This window comes from Terrapene carolina, unplaced genomic scaffold (genome assembly GCF_002925995.2).
Source record: "Terrapene carolina triunguis isolate 2854851 unplaced genomic scaffold, T_m_triunguis-2.0 Scaffold211, whole genome shotgun sequence".
NCBI classification, from domain to species: domain Eukaryota; kingdom Metazoa; phylum Chordata; order Testudines; family Emydidae; genus Terrapene; species Terrapene triunguis.
In genome coordinates, this window is record NW_020664562.1 from 22,038,666 (window position 1) to 22,062,183 (window position 23,518).

Below are 23,518 nucleotides of genomic sequence, written 5' to 3' on the forward strand. Positions count from 1 at the left end.
TGGTTCTTCCCACCCTGGGTTAGCCAGCCCCTAGTTCTTTGTCAGCTTCTCCTTTTATGGATGCTCAAGCTAATATGTGTTAAACTGTTGAGACGTGTTCAGTTATGTAACAGATGTGCTGCAAGGTCATCCTGGGATGAAGTTGGCAGTGCTGTTATGGGTGTTGCATGCTCGTGGGCCTCTCCAGGAGTTTGCCTGCTCATGTGGGAGCATTGCTTGTGCAGCTCTTTGTTTTTAATTTTCTCACTTGCCATCTTGCCTGCATCTCCACTATTTTCCATGAATAAGGCCCAACCCTATAGGATCAACTCATGGTGAAATCTTTGGCTCTTATTCCTGGGAATTTCTTTCAGAAGTGCTGTACCAATCCCTGTAATCCACATACAGCCCTGATTGTACCGAAGGAACAGTACCTTGCAGAGCATCTCTGTATTCCTTCTCCTAGGCAGAACCATCATCCTCTCTACGCATCACATGGATGAGGCAGACATCCTTGGAGACCGGGTGGCCATCATTTCCCAAGGAAAATTGTTCTGCTCAGGCTCTCCTGTCTTCCTAAAGAACTGCTTTGGATCTGGCTTCTATCTCACCTTGGTTCGCAAGATGAAAAACACCCAAGGGGGAGTAGAATGGGGTTCAGTAAGTTCTCTGCTCCCTTGTTGCACAAGCAGTCTTCAAATATTCATTCACTGCAACAGTTCAGAGCCTGAGTAGCTGTTGTTTGTTGCTGACTGTACAGTAAATGGTGTGTCCTAGGGAATAAGGCAATGAGAACATGAGTCTCCTCCTCATGAAATTAGAGGACTATTTGGGGATTTAAATATTCACCTCTTAACCGAGCTTCTCCAGTTTTATGAATGTATATGCCTTAGGGCAGAGGGCTTTTCAAAGGCACAAATGGCAATTGGGCAGCCAGCTCTGGAGGCTGATGCCTATCTGAAAATCTCCCCCACCACTTACATTGAGCATCTCCCTGTGAGGTGCCCTTTGTCCAGGCATGAGTCCTTCTGCAATACACTAGATGTGATCACGTCTCCCTACAGTGGGTAGCTCAGGAACTATGGCAGCCTGACACTTACTCCTGGCAAAAGCAGTTCTCCGGCAACTCAAATAAGAGGGACCTGGATTGTTTTTGATCCTGTAGGTCCCAGTTTGTAAACCCACTGACATCATAGTGTCTGTATGTATGGCCATTGTTCATTCAACTTCCCCAAGTAAATGCATGTAATTTAGAATTCCATGTGGTTACCACATGCATGGTGGTGTGATGCAATGCTTGTGTGAAATTTAATTTTTGTCTGTCTTTTATGCTAGTCCTCAGACTGCAAGTCTGAGTGTAATATGTTCAAGATGTTCCAGCTAAGACAAATTTCTTACTACCCTGAAGCTGTGTAAAGGCTGATGAAACAATCCCTGATTATAACACTCTTACACACTAGTTTCCATGCGTTATATGCATCTGAAGCACTTAACATCCTCTTTCTTACTTATCTGTACTAGCACTCCCCTAGCTGTGGATCTCAGTGCTCGTGTTCCTGTTCCAGGTGTGCACCTAAAGATACAGTGGAAGGTCCCGAGCAAGAACTGGATGGTAAGAATTGGGGTAATTCACCTGGTCCAAGGCCTATTCTTCTGAAACAGGGCTGTTTCTCCTAGTGTACTGCTACTTTAAGCTTAGAGAACCCTGCTTTTGAGATTCCCTTTTTCAGCACTGTCTCAGGTATGTGTATTTTACTGTCACCTAGAAATCACTAAGGCTTCTTGGTGGTTTTGCTTACCTTTCTGTGACAAACCCCCTTTCTGAGACGTCTTCTAAGATCTTGGGCCCAGACTGTAAACTGGAAGCTTGGGTCTTCCTTGACTGTGGACTAATAGTTTCAAACTCCTGTGTATTACAATATGTGATTCAATCAAGAAAGGAGAAACATCTTTAAAGTGCAGCAAACAGAATCTTTCTGTGAGCACCTCTTCAGTTTTTCTCACTCTTTGGAGCACTTTAGTAGATGCTTCTGAAAGTCAATCATGGTGTTGATGGGCCTTAAGTCATTTCCTGTTACACAGTTCAAAAGTCATAGCTGACAAGGATCCAGTCCAGTCTAGTAGCATATTAACAGAGATATGTGTGAGTCCTTCCCAACTTATGTCAGCACAGCCTTTGGAAGCATTCCCAGAATACTTAAATATTCATTTTCTGAACACTGTTCTGACTCTTTACAGGGGATGTGAATGAGCTTACAGAACTAATTCATCATCATGTTCCAGAAGCAAAGTTAATTGAAAGTATTGGTCAAGAACTCATCTACCTTTTGCCCAGTAAAGATTTTAAACAGCGAGCTTACGCCAGTCTCTTCAGAGAATTGGAAGAAACCCTGGCTGACCTGGGACTCAGCAGTTTTGGGATTTCGGATACTCCCCTTGAAGAGGTAATGGATGCTTTGAAATATTTCTCAGTCCTTCCAGAAATCCTTTTGGGAGAACTTGAGTTCCAAAACATGGAGCCATAATAATCCCCTCAAAACCTAGCATAAACCAGTAATGTCCATTGTAACACACACAGCAGATCTTTAAAGATGGGAATTCAGAAATAATTCAAACCTGGATGCCCATCAGATCTGTTTATAAATGGACCATGACTTATTAGCCTCAAATGTTCCTCTCTTTTATTGTCGGTTTCTCGGCTCCCCACACCATTTTGCTTCCCAAGCTGTTTCCTAGCGGATCTTTGATTCTGTAGTTAGCAGCAGTACCCAGAGTTATTTGCAAATGTCATTTTAGAGGATGATGTCTAGTGTCTCACAAGCAGGATGACTCCAAAGGTGTTGCTAACCAAGAGGTGTGCATGTCTTTGGCAGGTTTTCCTGAAGGTCACAGCAGATGCTGACCCTGGATCACAGAATGCAGGTAGATATCCATGATATTCAATGTCTGATGCTCTTTTCTTGGGCATTCTGTGATAGCCTATTAAGAATGAGAATAGCAGCTTCCATTCCCATATGTCTTTCTTTTCATTATATAGCTGGTCAGCAAGTGATGCTGATTTTGGGCTTGATCCATTATCCGAGAAGTCAATACAAGTCAGATTTCCATTTCTGCTGGATCAGATCGTTAATTATATACATCAAAATCCATCCTCAAGTCTCTAAAGTATAAGTGGTTTTGGCATTCAGCACTCTGCTGTCTGTCAGTATGTTCACCACAGACTTGATTAACTCATCCATAGTGTTGGAAAAAGGGAATGGAATAGAGGATTAAAGCTGCAGTAGCCAGCCTGCCTGGTACCAGTTGATAGAGCTGGCTCTCACTCTGGCCGAGTTCTTGGAAGCCCTCCGCTGCATGCCCACCAATAAATCTCCGGGCATGGACGGGCTGACCGTGGGGTTCTACTGTGTGTTCTGGGACGTCCTCGGCCCGGACCTTCTCACCGTCTGGGCCGAGTCCTTGGAGAGCGGGTCCTCCCCCTGTTGTGCAGGTGAGCCGTGCTCGCCTTGCTCCCAAAGAAGGGGGACCCCCACGACCTTCGGAATTGGAGTCCCGTCTCGCTCCTCAGCATGGACTATAAAGTCGTAGCGAATGCAATCTCACTGCGGCTGGGGTCCGTGCTGGTGGACGTGGTCTATCCAGACCAGACCTACACCGTTCCGGGCTGTACCATCTTTGATAATTTTTATTTGGTCCGGGATCTCTTGGAGCTCGGGTGTAGGGATGGTCTGTTGTTCGCCCTTCTGTCCCTGGATCAGGAGAAGGCGTTGGACAGGATGGGTGACAGGTATCTCCTGAGCACTCTGCGGGTGTTCGGCTTCGGGCCTCAGTTCGTGGGCTTTCTCCAGGTGCTGTACGCCTCTGCAGAGTGTCTGGTCAGGCTCAACTGGACCCTGACCGAGCTGGTCAGCTTTGGGTGGGGAGTATGGCAGGGGTGCCCCCTCTCGGGCCAGCTGTACGCCCTGGTGATCAAACCTTCCTCTGTCTTCGCCGCCGGAGGCTGACGGGGTTGGTGCTGCGGGAGCCGGAGCTGTGGGTGGTCCTGTCGGCATACGCTGATGACGTGCTCCTTGTGGTCCAGGACCCGGGCGACTTGGTGCGGGTGGAGGCTTGCCAGGCCATCTACTCGGCGGCCTCCTCGGCCCGGGTCAACTGGATCAAGAGCTCCGGCCTGGTGGTTGGGGATGGGTGGCAGGCGAGCGCCCTCCCACCCGTGCTTCAGGCCATCCGGTGGAGCGCGGGTCCGCTGCTCTATCTTGGCGTTTACCTTTCTGCCATGCATCTGTCTCCGCTGGAGAACTGGCAAGGTTTAGAGGACGGGGTGGTAGAGCGGCTCCGGAGATGGACAGGACTACTTCGGTGTCTCTCCCTGCGAGGGAGGGCACTGATGCTCAATCAGCTAGTCCTGTCCATGCTCTGGCACCGGCTCAACACCCTGGTCCCAGCTCCGGATTTCCTGGCCAACCTCCGGAAGTCGGTTCTGGAGTTCTTTTGGCCAGGACTGCACTAGATCTCTGCAGGGTTCTCTACCTACCCCTGGAAAAGGGAGGACAGGGCCTGAAGTGCCTGCGCACTCAGGTCCACTTCTTCCACCTCCAGGCCCTGCAGAGGCTCCTTTATGGTGCAGGTAGTCCGGCGTGGAGCGTACTGGCGCATGCCTTCCTCCGCTGCCTCCGAGGGCTCCAATACGATCGGCAGCTCCTTTATCTCCATCGGAACGGTCTTCCGTGAGACCTCTCTGGGCTGCCGGTCTTCTACCAGGACTTTCTCCGGACCTGGAAACTGGTTTCGGCCACCAGGTCTGTGGCGGCCACCGCGGGGGCGGATCTCCTCGTGGAGCCCCTGCTACACAACCCCCAGCTCCATGTGCAGGTGGCGGAGTCTCCCTCAGTGCGCCAGAGGTTGGTCCTGGCAGAAGTCACCAGAGTCGGAGACCTCCTGAACTACGACCGAGGAGACTGGCTGGATCCCCTGACACTCGCTCGGCGCATGGGGCTCTCCAGACCTTGTACTCCCCGGCACGTACTTCAGGAGGTGAGGGCCACTTTACCACCCACTGCTCGGGTCTTCCTCGACTGGGTCCTGCGAGAGGGCATGCCCTGCCCACCCTCCACCCCAGGCTCTCCTGACCTTTTCATCGGGCCTCTGCCCCGTGGACCTACCAGGCAACCCCACCCCTTTACCGTGAGCCGGCTACACGAGTTGCAGCCAGTCCGGTTCCAGACTGCGCCACAAAAACATTTGTACACGCTCGTGCTCCACACCCTTCATGTCCTCACCCTCGCGTCCCGCCCCGACATGAAGTGGCGGGACCTTCTGCCACCTCTGGAAGGTGAGGAGCCCCGGTGGGCCAGCCTATACTCCACCCTGGTCCTGAGGCCCACCGGGGATGTCAACTGGCAGATCCTTCACGGAGTCATGAGCACGGGTGTGTACTTGGCGCGGTTCACTCCCCTTCCGGACACCTGCCCCTTTTGCGGCGTGAGGGAGACTCTGGCGCACGTATACCTGGAATGCGCTAGGTTGCAGCCCCTATTCTGGCTCCTCTTGGATATATTATTACGTTTTTGGTTGCACTTTTACCCTCACCTGTTCATCTACGCACTCCCCATCTGTGGCCCCACAAAGTCGCAGGACCTCCTTGTCAACCTCCTCCTAGCCCTGGTCAAAATGGCCATCTACAAAACCAGGGAGAGGAGATTGGCCGACGGGGTTTCCTGCAACTGTGGGGCCTATTTCCGCTCCTCCGTCCATTCATTCATCTGGGCAGAGTTCCTCTGGGCGGTGTCTGCTGGCTCCCTTGATGCCTTCGAGGAGCAGTGGGCGCTGTCCGGGGTTCTCTGCTTGGTGTCCCCATTAGGTTCCCTTCGTTTAGCCCTGTGACCTCACTCCCGTTCTTGTTATCTCATTAGTTGTCCCCTGCAATTATTTGGTATCACGGACCTGTGGATCCTCCCCTTAGGCTGGGGGGAGGTCCTTTAGCAGTGGGCTTTGCCCGCCCACTTTCCTGGATACCAACAGGACCAGTTGATAAAGAAGCATTGCAATGGTTGTAATGCAAAACAATGTAGTTGCCAGGAATATATAGGTTTGGGAAAATCTGCTTCCACCAGGGCTAAACATCTAAGGAAGCTTACTCAGCAGTGATGAACAAGATTGAAATAGCCTCTCAGCCCCTCCTCCTAAGGAGTAATGCACATGATCACTTCAATTCCCAAAACCTAGGAGGTGCTCAAGAAAATGGCTCCACTCTCAGAAAAACCTGCCTTGAGCAGAAAGAGAAGGCTGAACAACCCCCTTTGGCGACCAATGGAGCCTCTCGAACACCTGCAGGCCGAACAGGGGATGGGAAAGAAGGCAAAGGGTCCCGGCAGAATAAAGGTTCTCAGCTTGTCCATCAGCAAATCAAAGCACTGCTCATCAAACGGTTCCACCATGCTACCCGTAGCCGTAAGGACTTCCTTGCTCAGGTACCACTCGTTCCTTCATCACTGTCACTGAGTCTTCCCTAAAGAGTCCTCAGCACTAGTGGCCACAGGGATACCTCCAGCAAAAGCAAGGGTGGTGATGATTGCGGGTACCAATGCCCTTGTGACAGCTGTTCCAATTAATATCCCAGCTGCTCTGCATCCCACACTCAAGCACACATGCACACGCTATAGCCTCCCTCCCCTCTCTCTTTCTCTTTCTCTCTCTCTCTGCAATTTGCCTCCTCCAAAATTTTTTGCTTTGATTGAGACTGTCCCTGATATAGTCCATGTTGATAAAAACCAACACTCTGGCAACTCTGGTTCCTGGTAGTGCTGGGAATGAAATGGTGGTGCCTGAGAACAGAAGTAGGTCTGATCCATGTGCTATTGCCGTCCCTCCTTTGTGTACGTGTGTTCTGAGCTTTACAGAGCTGTACACAAATGTTACTGCACATTATGATGTTTTTCCTGTTCCCTGCAGATTGTTCTCCCGGCTACTTTTGTGTTGTTAGCTCTAATACTTACAGTTATTATCCCTCCCTTTGGAGAATATCCCAGCTTAATACTACATCCTTGGATCTATGGACACCAGATTACTTTCTTCAGGTCAGAGGAATCTTTTTTTAAAGTAGATCTCCTATCCCCTTTCCTCCTTAGCATTTAGGACTGCTGGGTTACATCTGCTGCTTCGTGGGCCTGATTCCCCTCTCACTCATCCCAGAATAGTTAATTAGCATGAAATTGGCATGAGTGGAGAATCCAGCCCATTGTCTGACTGCAAAAGAATGGTTCTCAAACGTTTTCATATTGTGAATGGCCTATCTCCCAACCTCCATGTGCCAAATATAGTGTTTGTATTTAAAGTGTCGTGTTCCCCTCTAGTACCTGGTCCAATTGGAGTACCAAAGCCTACAACTTCCAACAGGTTATGGAATTGTTCCTTTAGCTCCAGTGGTAGATCTGTGCTTTGGTGCTGAGGGTTGCAGCTTCAAAATCTGCTGATGACGTGTGGTGGGGGTTGTTATACTTGTTTATATGTACTGTCTGTTTATACAGTGTTAAAGAGAAGATGAAAGTAAACTTGCTTTGATGTGACGGGTGCTGCTGCTGCTTGGCTGTGTCCCTCCCATTTTGGTAGCTGCTGTTTTCCATCTCCTGGGCATAAGATTTTACATTTGTCAGTACTCAAACTCTGTTCATTACCTGCCGAACCTCTAGGTCACTTTGCAGTTTGCCTGTGACTTCCTGTGCATTTACTACCCTTTGTGCTGTCCACAGATATGATCACAATTGAATTTACACCAAAGAAACACCTGGCAAAGATAAAAAGCATGCATTGTGCGGGGTGCAGAGAAACACTTTTGTTTTTAGTTTATCAGGTGAAAAATGCATCTGGAAACCGTAAGAGTCCCAGGCCGGACTGTAACCATCAGGAAGCATCAGCACTTGAAGGCTATAATGATTGTGAAGCGTTTGTACAAAGTAGCTCAACTGATCCCCCAGTGGTGGGCGGAGCACAGTTTGAAAATCACTGGTAGATAGCACCTGGCACCGACAGTAACCTAGTGTTATTAGACACTTTGTTGACATGGTTAGAATTCTTTCTTTGGCCTCAGCCCTCATCCTATTAAAAAGAGGGGATGTGATACTTGTCCTATGATTTCTCTGTGTTTGCTGAGTTCCAGTATGACAGTTTATGCTGGGTGGGTCTGAGATGAAGATCAGCGTTCACTCAGGAGTGTGATGATTCCAAGCTTACAAAGGGGAGTGTGTATTTGTATTAAGTTTGTTAAAATGGGTGCTTTGATCTCAGGAGAAAATGGCCATTGCTTTGTCCTTTAAGCCCTCTTGGAATCTTTCTAAGGTTTGTGGACTTTATCCTATTAAAGAGACTAGATTATCGGCACCTGAGGGGACTCTGCCTAGATGAAGCTATGTGTTTACCTGTGTGATGCTGTCACCAGCTGGTTTTGTGTATTCTACTTCTGTAGTCTGACAGGTTTTTATACAGCAAATCTTGTGCAATCTCCTTAGCAATGAGCGGCCTGGGAGTGAGCAGATGGTTTCCTTCACTGATGCCTTCTTGAATAAGCCAGGATTTGGAAATCGCTGCATGAAGGAAGAGCCTCTTCGGTAAGTCACTGGATATTCTCTCTTGAAGTAGAAATCATCTCTTGTAAGATATAACCAGTGGGATGCGGATACCACACTGAGAGTGATGTGGGCTAGCTTTTCACTGAAACACGTGCAGGCACTGATGTTTGGAGATGACAACAAATAGTGAGAAAATAATGCAGTCAGGCTAAGTTATATATTTATAGATAGAAGACAGCAAAGGCAATTCCATGTAGAACCTCAGTCATATGCATGAAGAATTAAACATGAACATTTCCATTTGTAGAGCAATAAAATAAAGCCAGAATTTCCAGATCTCCCTTCCTATTTTCCATGGCCTGCCCCCCTCCAATTTTCCATGGCCTAGAGCCTTTTCCCTCAGGCTCTCCTTCACAATAGCATGTTATCCCCATGGCTACAGCAATTACTTAAGTGGAAAAGTAACTATTAGGGAAATAACTGGTAATTTTTAACTGTTTGCTCTGATAAAAATGTCAGTCACACGCTGTGCCTTGGCTCTTAAATTCTTCTCCCTCTCCCACCCTTTCTGTTCTTCCTCCTACACCCCTGCATATGTGTCCCTGTTGCCTACACCCCCTCACTGCTGCCCCACTCCTGATTCCTGCTGCCCCACTCCTGATTCCTTTCTCCTCTGGATGTTGCCAGCCCATCGGTGGCTCCTGTTTCATCTCCTTTCCTCTATATAATGTAGCAGGACTTAAGGTCAATATAGCAGCTGTGTTAAGGAGATCTGAAAAATCCACACCCCTGCATGCTGTAGCTGTGCTGACCTATCCTCTGGTGGAGACGCAGCTTGGCTGACAGAAGAATGCTTCTGTTGACCTAACTACCATCATTTGGGGAGTTGATGTTCCTCCCCCTTCCGCTGCTGTAGGCTGCCTAGCTACAGGGCCATGGTTAAGCCGCTATGGTCCCTGTGATGTAGGTATGGCCTAAATGAGAACAAGATGCAGCTCTAAGCATTGAGGATGGATGGGAAGGTACAGTGTGATGAGAGAGGAAGGATGGTCTCAGAATAGAGAGCTAGGAGAAAAGGGTTAAAATCTTGGCTCTGCCACAGACTTAATGTGTGCCAATGGGCAAATCACTTAACCTCACTGTTCCTCGTTTCCCTGTCTGCAAAATGGGGACAATAACCTCACAGGTGTGGTGTTTGAGTCACGGGTGTTTATCAAGCACTCTGAGGTTCTCTGACACTCTTCTCATTGGTAATGACACACTGTGGGGGTGGGGAATGCAAAAGGAGCAAACATCTCAACTACAGCAGCATTTTTTCATGTGTTTATGAGCTCTGGTGAGCTATGTGACGGCACTGTTAAGAGATACTGTGTTCCTCTGTACAGGGACTACCCATGCAGTAATATGTCAACTGCCTGGAGCATACCACCTATTCCTCCTAACATCACCAACCTGTTTCTGACCCACAAATGGAGCCCTGATGACCCTTCTCCCTCCTGCAAGTGCAGCACTCGCAAGAAGCTCACTATGCTCCCGGAATGCCCCGCGGGAGCTGGAGGCCTTCCTCCCCCACAGGTACTATGCAACGGCCACGTACGCCTCTAAAGTAGCCCCAGTCAGTGGGGGGATGGGATAATGTGATAAATAAACTACGCTGTCTGTATTTGTAGGGAAGAAAGTGCTTATAAAGCAAAATATGTGTGTGTGTGTGAGAATCATTTAATAAACAAAACTGCTGGGTATGGAAGAGATGGGAAATACATTTTCTCCTGGTCTGAGCCTGGATTCTGGATGACTGGATAGAGTTAGCAAGCAGGTAAAGTTTCAGAGTGAATCCAGGATGGCTTGTTTCAAGCCTTGCAGACTTCTGTGGAACTTTCACATGATTTCCACTCAAACCCAGTGAAGCACAGACTTGACTCAAACCCAGGTGGAACTTTTTGGTTTCAATGGTGTTGGGGATCCACACAAATCAAAGGTGGATAAAAGTTACTTTTCAGGTGAGATCCTGTGAACTGAAACCAACTGTGTGGTTTTTACGGACAAACACCCACTTGATGGGTTTAGGGACTGTAACTGGTTGGTTTGCTGTAACTGGTTGGATTTTCTTTGCCTCTCAGAGCGTGCAGCGCAGCACAGAAATTCTTCAAGATCTCACCCACAGAAACATTTCTGATTTCCTGGTGAAAACTTATCCCAGTCTGATCAGAGAAAGGTAGGGATCATTCTCGCTGAGAGGTTTCTATTTGCTTGTCACATTCCACATAGAATACACATTTATGATATCTTCAGTAGCAGTAATATGACATAGCACTTTATTTGCTCACAGTGTACAGACATTAACCCTCACCAGCCCTGGGAGGTGGGTAAGGATTACTATCCTTCCTGGGTGGGATTAAACTGTACCAATATAAGCACTTGTATACCAATATAACTGCATCCACCCTAAGCAGCTTGTAGTGCTTTAACTATACCTGTATGGCCAGAGCAGCACAACTTTTGTGTGTGGACAAGCCCCTAGAGGCAGATCTGGCCTTAGACTTCAAGGGTACATATACACTGCAGTGTAAGCCTTTCAAACTCAAGCTCAAATCTACCCCCCTACCCCTTTCCATCTACACACACATCGTGCTAACCCAGATCCCAGGATACCATGGGGGTGGAAGGTCCAAGCCTGAGTCAAGCCAGGATCCAGGGTTCAAGCTCTATTGCTTTGCAGTGTGGACTCAGCCCCACTGGACTTGTGCTCTTGACGTCCTCTGACTTTTTTTTGTCCTCTGGACAGTCAAGTTTTCCCACACTGCACCACAAACAAAGGGGTAGAGTGATCACATTTTGGGAGGGCACTAGGAAGACATGGGATATGGGTGGTTGGACTCGGACCCACATAATGTAGTGTAGACGCTGGAGACCCAGGGTTCAACAGTTCCTAACCTGGGGTTATGAATGAGTGTAGACACTTAAGCCCTAGGTTAACAAACCCAGGGTCTGCTAACTTGAGTTCTACTAACCCTGGGCTTACATTGCAGTGTAGACATAACCCAAGAGTACCTGACTCCAAGGATATGTCTACACTGCAATAAAAAACCTGCGGCACTGAATGTCAGAGCCTGAGTCAGCTGAGTTGGGCTCATGGGGCTCAGACTGTGAGGCTAAAAATTGCAGTGTAACTGTTCACTCCGAGCCCAAATATCTACACTGCAGTTTTTATAGTGCCACAGACTGAGCCCCATGAGCTTGAATCAGCTGACGCAGGCCAGCTGCAGTCGTGCCGCAAGTCTCTTATTGCGGCACAGACATACCCCAAGATCCGAGTTCAGTCTGTGCTACCTTTCCAGTACTCGCTGCACTGCTTGAAATGTCCTGGAGGTTAACTATCCTAAGGTATTGTTTTCTCACTAGCACCTACCCTCCTTAGGAGACACCATGAACTCTTGTGATGTGTTGGTATAAACCATTTTGATGTTGATTCAAGACAGAGCTAGAACAGCACCGCTGTGTGTGACCTTACAAATCTTTTGCTCACCTCTGCTTAATTTGGAGATGCTCTGTCTCAATTCTTCTCTCTTCTGGCCCTTATCCTGGTAGGAAGCGTGGCAGCAATAAAAAAGCAAAAAGCCCACTCCAGAAACTTTATGGACTCCTGATGATAAATCCCCATCTCCGTGTCATCAACACTCAGTATGCCTGTAGAGGCCTCAGTTCAGCAGAGCGCTTAAGTACATGCTTAATGTTCATCTGAGCCAGAGCAAGCCATTTAGGGTATGTGTCCGCAACGTTTTGGAACAAGCCTCCCAGCACCGGTCAACAGACTGGGGCTAATGGAGCTCATGCTAAGTGCTCTAGAAATAGCTGAACAGACAGAGCTTTGAAGATGCAACACGAGCTGGACCTCGGGCTCTGAAGCCTGTCCCTCTCCCCAGGCTCCAGCCCCAGCCGCAGCTTCAAGGCGCTGTCTGTACAGCTGTTTTTAGAGCACTAGTGCAAGCCCTGCTAGCCGGAGTCAGTCAGCCAGGCTGAGAGGCTCCCTCTCGCTCCCTCCAAAATGCAGTGTAGACGTGCCCTTAGTTTGATCTGAAACACTTCATAATCTCCTTTTCTGTTGCAGTTTGAAGAGTAAATACTGGGTTAATGAGCAAAGGTAGGAAACTGTTTTATCAACTACAGTGGTAAATAAACAAAGCAGTGATTTTCTGTTTAACTTTGGAACCTAAAAATGTTTCCCTGAATGGGAGAGGTGAATTGTGGCAGATAGCATAGGGTAAGACAAAGGGGTGGCTACAGAAACTAGTATGCTGCGTGAGATAGGGATGGAGGTCATTGGGGAATTGACAGCCGCATTATTGTATTTAACTGGAGCTGTCCCCAGCAGCTGTGAAGGCCCAAGGCACACAATGAAACCAGCACCAGCTTCATTTTCTCCCAGGTCAGCTGTAATCTCATGTCTCTGACTCAGTGTTCCCATTCCATTTCCCTGCTCTGACTTTTTCTCATCCTATCCACCTATTGTTTCTCTCATTAACACCTCATGAATGCTTGAGATGCTCCCTTGCACTAAGTATTAATGAGGTGTTAAGAAAACAGTAGGTAATCAGGTGCTTCAGGTATCCATGCAGTTGGGTTATGATGTCTAAGAAAAGGGGAGGAGCCAGAATTGAAATGGTCAAGATTGTAAATTGTTTTGATCTGTAGATTTCACAAGGTCCAAATCACTATCCTTTTTTAACTGTGTTTGTTAGAATAATCCCATCACTTTAAAATCAATATGGTTTTATCTACACTGGTAAGTTTCTGCGCAGTAAAGCCGCTTTGAGCGCTGTAACTCCTGAGGTGTACACACTGCCAAGCCACTTGGTGCGCAGAAACTGCGCAGCTGCAGTGCTGTAAAAAAACCACCCCAACGAGAGGCGTACAGCTTTCTGCGCCGGGGCTTCAGCGCCGCGGTGCCAGTGTAGACACCCTGGTTTATTACAGTGCTGCGATTGACCTCGGGGAGGTGTCCCTCTCTGGTCATCGGTTTGAACCCTACAGCCCTGCCCTCAGGTGACCAACTGTGAGCCCCACCCCTTAAATTCCTTGGGAATTTTGAAAGCCCCCTTCCTATTTGCTTGGTGACACATGCAGTAGTCCCAGCGCATCTTTCCAGGTCACCATACCTGCTCCACGCACCAGGCAATCCCCCACTTGGAGCAATGCCGAGCTGCTGGACCTCATCAGCATTTGGGGAGAGGAGGCTGTCCTGTCCCAGCTGCGCTCCAGCCATAGGAATTGTGATACCTATGGACAGATTTCACGAAGCATGACAGAAAGGGGCCATGACCGGGACACACTGCAGTGCAGGGTCAAAGTGAAGGAGCTGCGGAACGCCTACCACAAGGGGCAGGAGGCAAACCACTGCTCTGATGCTGTGCCCATGAGCTGCCAGTTCTCCAAAGAGCTGGATGTGATACTCGGTGGCAACCCCACCTCCATTGCGAAGACCTCTGTGGATACTTTGGTGGCTCGCGTGCCAGTCGAGAGTGGACCGAGCCAGGAGGAGGAAATCTTGGACAAGGATGTGGAAGGGGAGGGGGACCCAGAGGCAGAGGATGCAGCCAGGAGCTCTTTTCTACCCCAGAGGAGGCTAGCCAGTCACAGCTGTCGGAGCTTGGCAAAGCACAAACAGGAGAGGAGGCCCCTGGTAAGTGGCTTTGATTTTGGGAATCGCTGAAGCGAGTTGTTGGGGTCAGGAGGGTTGCAGAAAGCAGGCTTGTGTCTGTATGATGCGCGTACCATCACATGCCTAGTCTGAGCAGCGGAATAGGGTGTTGATTGACTGCTTCACTTCATGGAAATCTGCCTCAGAGATCTCCATGAAACTCTCATGGAGATACTGGGCAATCCGCTGCCGCAAGTTCTTTGGCAGAGCTGCTGTTTCTTGCCCCATTAAGGGTAACTTTCCCATGCCACTCTGCCGTCACTGGGCGGGGGACGGGGGAGGACCATTGCTGCACACAGGCAAGCCACATAAGAGCCAGGGTGGAAGCCGCAGTCTTGGAGAAGACCCTCCCTTGATTATCTGCTCAGCCTCAGCAGCGAGATATCTTCCATATGAACACAGCCTGTGGAAAATGTGGGGACAGTAATGATTATAAGGCCCCCCCCCCCAGTGCTGGCTGTCCCCAAGCGCCACGTGCACAGTGTACTGTACGGTCCTGGAACACTGATTTCCCCTGCAGTTACTCACCATTTTCGGGGGCAGCCGGTTAGTGATAGGTGTGTGAATAGTGGCTGTGTTTTAAATCACTGAATCAGTGGTCTCTGTGTGGCAAACAATACTGCTTCTGTAAAATATCGCATTTTAACTTCACAGAGATGACCCTGAGAGCCCAGCCTCCCTCTTTGTTATCGTGGGCTGAACGGCTGCACAGAATTAGAAAGCGGCCAAGAAGAACTAAAGAGGACTTTCTGCGGGATGTTATGATGCGCTACGCGGCCAAAAAACAAGAACTGAAGGAGTTGCGAGACAGCAAGAAGAGGGACCGAAAGGAGAATGCAGCATGCCAGAATGAAGTCACGGAGCAGCTCTTAAACATTATAGAGGTCCAAGTGGACATGCTCCAGCCGCTACTAGCACTGCAAACCAAGCAGCTCCGCGCCTGCCCTCTCCTGCAGTCGGTCACGAAACTCTTTCCCATGCGCCCCCCCAGACACCGCCAACACGCTGTTATCAACCTCCTGGCTCCAGTCTCTACCGGCTGCATTCCACTCCTGCCCCATCACAGTCCAGCCCTGCGGACTCCCAGTACCCACTGCACTCAACACCCGTCCCTCTGCAGTTTAGCCCTGCTGAAGTACAGTATCCACTGCACTGTACTCCAAAGCACAAGGTTGCATATGATACCTGGACATACACAAATCTTTAACCATCCCGGAACCCCACCTCCTCCTAGGACCCTCTCTTCCCACCATCCCCCACAGTGCTGAAGTGTTTTTTTTTGTTTGTCTCTCTCCTCCGGTTGTTGTTTTGTAATAAAAGAATTGTTTTGGTTTGAAAGCAATCTCATTCCATTAGTTGAAAGCAAACAGAGCCCTGCAAAGCAACAGGACATTTTCTTAAACCTTCATAGTGCATCGTCTGCACCAATCACAATCACCTCCTAGCATTACAAGCACTGCACTCCTGAGCATAGCAACAAATATTAGTGTCTTCAGCTTCAAATTGCTGCCTCAAGGCATCCCTGATCCTTATGGCCCCGCGCTGCGCCCCTCTAATAGCCCTGGTCTTTGGCTGTTCATATTCAGCCTCCAGGCACTGAGCCTCAGCGGTCCAGCCCTGAGTGAAGCTTTCATCCTTCTCGTCACAAATATTATGGAACCTACAGCACACAGTTATAAGCATAGGAATATTGTCATCGGCCAGGTCCAGCCTCCCATATAGGCAGTGCCATCAGACCTTTAAACAGCTAAAAGCACACTCCACAGTCATTCTGCACTTGCTCAGCCTGTTATTGAACCGCTCCTTGCTGCTGTCAAGGTTCCCTGTGTATGGCTTCATAAGCTGTGGCATTAAGGGGTAGGCAGGGTCTCCCAGGATCACAATGGGCATTTCGACTTCCCCTATGGTGATGTTCTGGTCTGGGAAGAAAGTCCCTGCTTTTAGCTTCCTGAAGAGGCCAGTGTTCTGAAAGATGCATGCGTCATGCACCTTTCCAGACCAGCCTGTGTTAATGTCTGTGGAAACACCCACGGTGATCCACAAGCGCCTGGAGAACCATTGAGAAATACTTCTTGCAATTAATGTACTCGGTGGCTAGGTGGTCTGGTGCCAGAACTGGAATTATGTGTGCCATCTATCGCCCCTCCGCAGTTAGGGAAGCCCATTTATGCAAAACCATCCACAATGTCAAGCACGTTGCCCAGAGTCACGGTCTTTGGGAGCAGGATGCGATTAATGGCCATGTACGCTTCCGTCAACACGAGTCCAACAGTTGACTTTCCCACTCCGAACTGGTTAGCGACCAATCGGTAGCAGTCTGGAGTAGCCAGCTTTCACTGTGCAATTGCCATGCGCTTCTCCAACGACAGGACAACTCTCATTCTCGTGTCCTTGTGCCGCAGGGCTAGGGCGAGCTCATCACACAGTCCCACGAATGTGGCTTTCCTCATCCAAAAGTTCTGCAGCCACTGCTCGTCATTCCAGACATGCATCCCAGATGATGTGATCCCACCACTCAGTGCTTGTTTCCCGAGCCCAAAAACGGCGTTCCACTGTGGTCAGCACCTCCGTGAATGCCACAAGCAATCTTGTGTCGTAGCTACCATGCGTGGCGAGATCAATGTCACACTCCTCTTGCCTTTGTAGTTTAAGGAATAATTCCACTGCCACTCATGATGTGTTGGTCAGAGCGAGGAGCATACTGGTCAGCAGCTCGGGATCCATTCCTGCCGCCCGAAAGAGGCAGGGCGCACAATACACAAACCGTTGAAAGATGGCGTCAAATGCAGACGGAAGCACAGGGATAGCTGGGATGCGAAGCAATGAATCATGGGACATTGGGACAGGACCCAGGATGCCCCAGGACTCCCTCCGCCTTCCCACAACTCTTAGCAGCAGAAGAGGAAGAGATGCTCTGTGGTATAGCTGCCAAGAGTCCACCTCTCCGAATACCAATGCAAGTGCCGCAAGTGTGAACACACTATTGTGTAGGTCAGCTGACAGTGTGAACACACAACAACGGTTTCCGTTCAGCGCTCTCTGAGCGGCACTGTAACTGCCGGCAATTTAACTCTGTCAGTGTAGACATACTTGCAAAACCTCTAAGAGCTACGTGGTTTGTTAGCGAATGGAGACTGTTGCACATAAATTATGTATCTAAAGCAAACATTTACTAAGGCAGCTTTTAGTATTTCTGTTCATTAGAGAGATTTGGATATATAATATAAGTGATTGATACGAGTATGCTCTTCTGCCAGGTATGGAGGAATTTCCATTGGAGGAAAACTCCCAGTCCTTCATGTCACTGGAGATCAAATTGTTGATTTTTTGAGAGACCTTGGCCAAATGATGAATATAACAGGGGTAAGCAGGAATGTTTTGTCTGTTTATTAAAATGCAGCAAGCAAATGTTGCAAATATGTAGCACCAAAATCCCATTCTGCTGGCTGATTTTAGACTTTGTTTTCTTGACTTTTAGGGTCAAGCCTCAATGTCTGTTGCTAAAGAAATGTCTAATTTCCTTAAATACATGGAAACTGAAGACAACATTAAGGTATGTGGGGAGGATAGTCTAGAAACACACTGCTGTTTTAGAGCCAGATTCCAATCTGTAAGAACATTGTTGTCCGTAGCTAAAAAGAGAGTTTAAATGTTATGTCCATTAGGTATGCAGTGTTGTAGTTGTGTCGGTTCTAGGATATTAGAGAGACAGGGTGGGTGAGGTAATATTTTTTATTGGACCAACTTCTGTTGCTAAGAGAGACAAGCTTTCAAGCTTATACAGAGCTCTTCTTCAGGTCGGGGAAATGTATTTATTCAGAGTGTCACAGCTAACTACAAAGTTGAACAGGTTGTTTAGCATAAGTAGTTAATACATATTTCCAGGGACCTCTTCACCTTGAATGGTGCCTTGAAATACATGCTAACTACTTAAGCTAAACAACCTAATCCACCTTGTATTAAGCTGTGACACTCTGAGGCTATGAATATTCCACCCCCCAAGAGACACAAGTTACAGCAGCATAAGCGCTAGTGTGTACGATGCGAGTGTGCACAGCGCTATGTAGCAGGAGAGCTGCTCCTGTGAACATAGCTTCTGCTGCTCATGGAGGTGGTTTTTTAATGCTGACAGGAGAGCTCTCTCCGTCGGCATAGAGCGTCTTCACTGCACTGCCCTGCTGTAGCACTGTAAGTGTAGACATGCCCTGAGTCAGGGGTGCTGGAATTAGGTGTGCGGCAGCACCCCCTGGTTTTAAATGGTTTCCATCATATACAGGTTTCAGCACCCCCACTATAAAAATTGTTCCAATGCCACTGCTCTGAGTAAGTTTCCCAGATCTGAAGAAGAGCTCTGTGTAAGCTCAAAAGCTTGTGTGTCTCACCAACAGAAGTTGGTCCAATAAAAGATATTACCTCACCCACCTTGACTCTGTAATGTCTGTTTCTTATAAGTAATTATACTGGACACACTGATACATTCAAAGTGATGTTTAACGTAGTAGTTTTCTATTTTGTTATCCTGTTGCCAGTCTATACACTTTTGAAGAATATCTTTCAGGTGTTAGAAAGGTGACTTTGTAAAATCCATTGCCCCATTGTTGGAAAGCTGTTTAAAAAACACTGTTTTGGAATGATCTCCCTAAAATACAGTGTGTGGGCGCCCCCTGCTGGGTCACTTCAGGTATCTAACAAACCCTCAGAGCTGTGCACGTCCTGCTGACATTTCCCATCGGAGAAGTAAACAAAAGGCAGCCATGTGGCCTCCTGCTGCTCTGTGTTAGTAGTGCAGGCTGCTTAATACTCTTTTGCTTTCTGGCTCTCATAGGTGTGGTTTAACAATAAAGGCTGGCACGCCATGGTAAGCTTTCTCAATGTAGCCAACAATGCAGTCCTGAGAGCCAATCTGCGGCAAGGCCAAGCTCCTGAGGAATATGGGATCACTGCAATAAATCATCCTCTGAACCTCACCAAGGAGCAGCTCTCAGAAGTCACTGTGTAAGCTGCAGTTGTTTCCCTGGATCCTTTCACACATTTATTTCTCTTCCTCTCCATTCAGCCTATTCCCACCCCCCGCTTCCTCCCTGAGAGCTCAAACACCACGATGAAGCTTGAGTGGTATACTTTAATTCAGGGCGTATGTTTTTATGTGCCATTTGCACAGGGACCCTTTTCTTCAATATCAATTATCATAGTCAGAAGTTAGGTATAAAATCTCTTCTGTGTTCTTTGCCTGTGAGATTAGCTCATTACTGTTCCTTGCAGAGAGACTCTCCCATCCCACCTACAGGCTATCTCCATTGGTAACATAACTATGGGTGTAGACACACCTGTGCCATGTATCAGAAAAGCCAGAGTAAAGGCATCATAATTTGGCTCTTAGGTGCCCACAGGTACTTGGTGCTATACAAGACACACAGTCAAACATGGTCCCCAGCCCAAGGAGCTCTCACACCATGGCATTTTCACAGCTGTGCATATTCCTTGTATTGGGTCTTTTATTAACCCACATTGCTGAATGTCTCTGTCTGGCTGCACCTGAGTGACAGTACTGTCTGTAACAGCCCTGCTGCCTTGAAGGGAGTGAGTGTCATGTGGGTGTTCAGGGAACAGATTGATCTGTGTGTGTACTTGTTAGTTACAACCCTGAACTTAACACCACAGAATATACTAACAAATTCCCAACGTCTGAATAATCCTTGATTTACAAAATACCTTTGTTACGGCTGGATGTTAAAACGGCCTGTAGTTTTCAAGGATTTCCTGATGGTGTTAGCTAGTATGGGTTGTGCTGGCTCAGAGCTCTCTAGTGGCATTGTGAATTACTTTCACTCTTGCTCATATGGTCCTCCCTCCTCTGCTTTGTTGCAGGCTGACCACTTCGGTGGATGCTGTTGTCGCCATCTGTGTGATTTTTGCCATGTCCTTCATCCCGGCCAGTTTTGTTTTGTATCTGATCCAAGAACGGGTGACAAAGGCCAAGCACCTCCAATTTGTCAGTGGTGTTAGCCCTGCTGTTTACTGGCTAACCAATTTCATTTGGGACATAGTGAGTGACTGCTAGTTGGAGCACTTTGTCTGGAGCTATTCCTGCGTTTGGTTTAGCTTGGAACTTGTAGACCTGTTTAGTGAGGTAGATCCCAAGCACAGCAAACTATTCATTTCTTAAAACATTTCCTGGGTAGCTTGTAGTAAGCACCTTACTGGTTCCTAATTCATTTCAAATGACTAAATCAAGTCCGATGCACGGTTCGTTGTTCAGCTGATGAAGCCAGAAGTGATCTAACCTCATGGATTTCCAGTGCATACAATTGTATCTTGCTGTACATATCATTATATTGTATTGTTGCAATATAGAATAACGCAGTCACCTGGGCTAGTTTACAGCTGTGCTGTGCGCCTGGCTTTCACTTCCCAGGCCAGGAGGGAACAACTTCTCTGACTGACTTAGGCTATGTCTACACTGCTGCAGCTGTGCCACTGTAGTACCATAGTATAGATGCTTCCAACATTGATGGAAGGGTATTTTCCATCGATGTAGTTAATCCAGCTCTCCAAGAGGTGGTAGCTAGGTCGTTGGAAGGATTCTTCCATCAGTCTAGCCATGTCTACACCAGGAGTTAGGGGCAACTTAACTACAGCAGTCAGGGTGAGAAATTTTTTACAGCCCCGAGCAACACAGCTAGGTGGATCCAATTTTTAAGTGTAATTCAGGCTTAAGTGATAGTGGACTCCAGAAGTAGCCCTGTTCCAGCCCTACTCATTTAAAAAGAAGAGAGTACATTAGGATTGGGACCACAGGGTGTGTAAAACATGAGCAATTGAAGGGATCCTCAGGGGTTCAGGTAGGACCTCACAGGAAGGTGTAGAGGGCAGTAATTTAGTGTATGAGGGGGGAAAAGTAGATGGTCTGGATTTTGTACACCATACTGAAACAGACAGTCATGCTAGCGTTCCATCAACTTTTAAAATAATTGCGAGTAGAGTTGTTTGTCGTAACACTTGGAAGAATGTTCTAGACATATTAGCTAGTGCTTCTTATGCTATAAAAATGCCTTTCCCTGTGGCTAATGAACCTTTGATCATTCTGGTCATATAGTATTACTAAAGTAATAAACATAAATATTGGGCAGGGGAATGGCTGAGCTTGCTGTCACTTTATCCTCCTATCTGTATATAGCAGCAGTTCAACTTAGTGGAGTGAGGCCAACAAGAACTGTTCTTTTAATCTGATTTATCTGTGTTTCTATTGCCCCAATACCTTACATATATGTATCTGTTACATACGTTAGAGTTTACAGTCCTCATCCTGCCAGCCCAGGCTGGAAATATAAATCTATGAAGTGCAGTTAGATTTCTGTTGTTCCCCAAATAGCATGACATCACCACCACCCTGGACAAATTTAGTGTCCTAGGAACCTGCTATGTAGGAAGATAAGGAAACCAAGCAAGGGATTGTTAGGGAATCCTGAGGAATTCTTGTACTTTGCATTGGGTTACATTGTGTCCCTGTCCAAACACAGACATGAGGGCGCATGAGTAGGAATGAGGGTCTCTCGGGCCTGGTCTACCCTACAGAGGAGCCCCGCTGCCCTGGGGGTTACGGCCAGAGTCCCTCCGCCTGGCTGTCAAAGGCAGCAACAGACAATGTAAACAATACAGTGTCCACACGGACACTGCGTTGACATAAGTACATCGACCTGTGGGGCTCCGGCTGTCAGCTCCCACAATACCCCACGTCAGTCGGTATAGGCACTCCTGGTGAGGACGTGCACTGCCGATGGAAGGAGCATAGAGTGGACACACAGAGCCGATTTAATTACTGCAGTGGCTGTAGGTCGACTTAACCTAAGTCAACTTAATTTTGTAGCGTACACATGGCCACAGAAAGAGCTGTTGCAAAGTACTTCTCTTCTCCACACACCAATACCATGGACAACTGGGGAGGAGGAGTTGTGCCTCTTTGAGGCATGGTGCCGCCATGCAGATCACTTACAAACTGCCCCTTCTGATGGGCTGCCTGCCAGCTAAAAGCATGATCTAACCCATTATTTCCAATGCCCGTCAATTTAAAACCATTTTGGAGCAGACCAGTAGGTCTGGGAATGTTTGCAGCTCTACAGGGCTTACACATCACACTTCTTCCTTTGCTGTGACAGGTGAATTACACAGTGAGTGCTGGTATGGTTGTGGGTATATTCATTGGATTCGAAAAGAAAGCGTACACGTCTCCAAGCAATCTCCCTGTACTTATTGCATTGCTACTTCTGTATGGGTAAGTCTTCCACGCAGTTTATTCATGTAGAGTCCATTAAGCAGGCAGTGATCTTTATTTTCATGTTAGAAACAAATTTCAGGTTGCTTAGCTTGGTAGTGAGTGTCTAGTTTTAAAGAGGTATAATCTAGTGGGCACAACAGAGCACCGGGAACCAGGAACTCCTTGGTTCTAATCCCAGCTCCAACAACAACTCACTGTATGGCCGTGAGCAAGACACTTAACCCTTCTGCCTCAGTTTTCCCATCTGTAAAGCCAGGACATTATATTTATTTACTATCTCACAGGGATGTTTTGAGACTTAATTAACTAGCCAATTGGGCTGGACAGGATTTGGAGGGAAGGAACTTTTTATGGCTAATTATTAGTAATAGTCATTATTATAGTAGGGCACAAAGGTCCCCATCCGAATTGGGGCTCCATTTTGCTAGACACTGTGCAACCACAGACAAAGACAAAGGAGGCAGTATAGCTTAGTGGGTAGAGTACTGAACTGGTACTCAAAAAATCCAGGCATAATAGTTGCTCTGTTCACTAGGGTGAAATTGGTGAACATTTCATCTCTCTGTGCCTTGGTTTATCTATCTGTAAAATGCATAAGTATACTGACCCTCCTTTGTAAAGTGCTTTGAGCTCTATGGATGAAAAGTCCTGTATAAGAGCTAGGTACTAAAGAGACACAGAAAGGCTACAATTGTAGGCTGACGCAAGGATTTTGTTCCCCAGTTCTGCCATATGCTGCGAAATGGGTGTACTAATGTTTACCTACCTCACAGAGGTGTTCAGAGTCTTAAAGGTGAAATTGGACTTGTGTGTTGTTCTGCTGCCTTCTGATGGATAAAGGTCTAAATGTTTGGGTTTGTTTTTTTTAAACCCACATATTTTGTTTGTTTTTTACCCCTAGAAATGCCAGAAATATCAGATCTTGTTTCCTGAGGTTTAGCTGAGGTACTTGTTGGCAATCTTAAATATCTAGTGTCAAATTTTTCAGCCTCTAACTGAAGG

The 23,518-nt window shown here is 47.6% G+C and overlaps 1 protein-coding gene across 1 annotated transcript in view; it reads left to right on the forward strand.

The window, feature by feature from the left end:
• LOC112119094 (retinal-specific phospholipid-transporting ATPase ABCA4) overlaps nucleotides 1-23,518 on the forward strand; it is a 113,359-nt gene that overhangs the window by 68,112 nt on the left and 21,729 nt on the right. Inside the window, exons 23-37 of the mRNA XM_026655942.1 lie at nucleotides 446-639; nucleotides 1,501-1,591; nucleotides 2,218-2,423; nucleotides 2,853-2,901; nucleotides 6,205-6,449; nucleotides 6,931-7,055; nucleotides 8,484-8,582; nucleotides 9,929-10,118; nucleotides 10,664-10,758; nucleotides 12,652-12,684; nucleotides 17,499-17,604; nucleotides 17,720-17,794; nucleotides 19,067-19,236; nucleotides 20,110-20,287; nucleotides 22,398-22,513. Of these exons, the coding sequence (XP_026511727.1) occupies nucleotides 446-639; nucleotides 1,501-1,591; nucleotides 2,218-2,423; nucleotides 2,853-2,901; nucleotides 6,205-6,449; nucleotides 6,931-7,055; nucleotides 8,484-8,582; nucleotides 9,929-10,118; nucleotides 10,664-10,758; nucleotides 12,652-12,684; nucleotides 17,499-17,604; nucleotides 17,720-17,794; nucleotides 19,067-19,236; nucleotides 20,110-20,287; nucleotides 22,398-22,513 (1,972 nt within the window). The remainder of the gene's footprint in view (nucleotides 1-445; nucleotides 640-1,500; nucleotides 1,592-2,217; nucleotides 2,424-2,852; nucleotides 2,902-6,204; nucleotides 6,450-6,930; nucleotides 7,056-8,483; nucleotides 8,583-9,928; nucleotides 10,119-10,663; nucleotides 10,759-12,651; nucleotides 12,685-17,498; nucleotides 17,605-17,719; nucleotides 17,795-19,066; nucleotides 19,237-20,109; nucleotides 20,288-22,397; nucleotides 22,514-23,518) is intronic.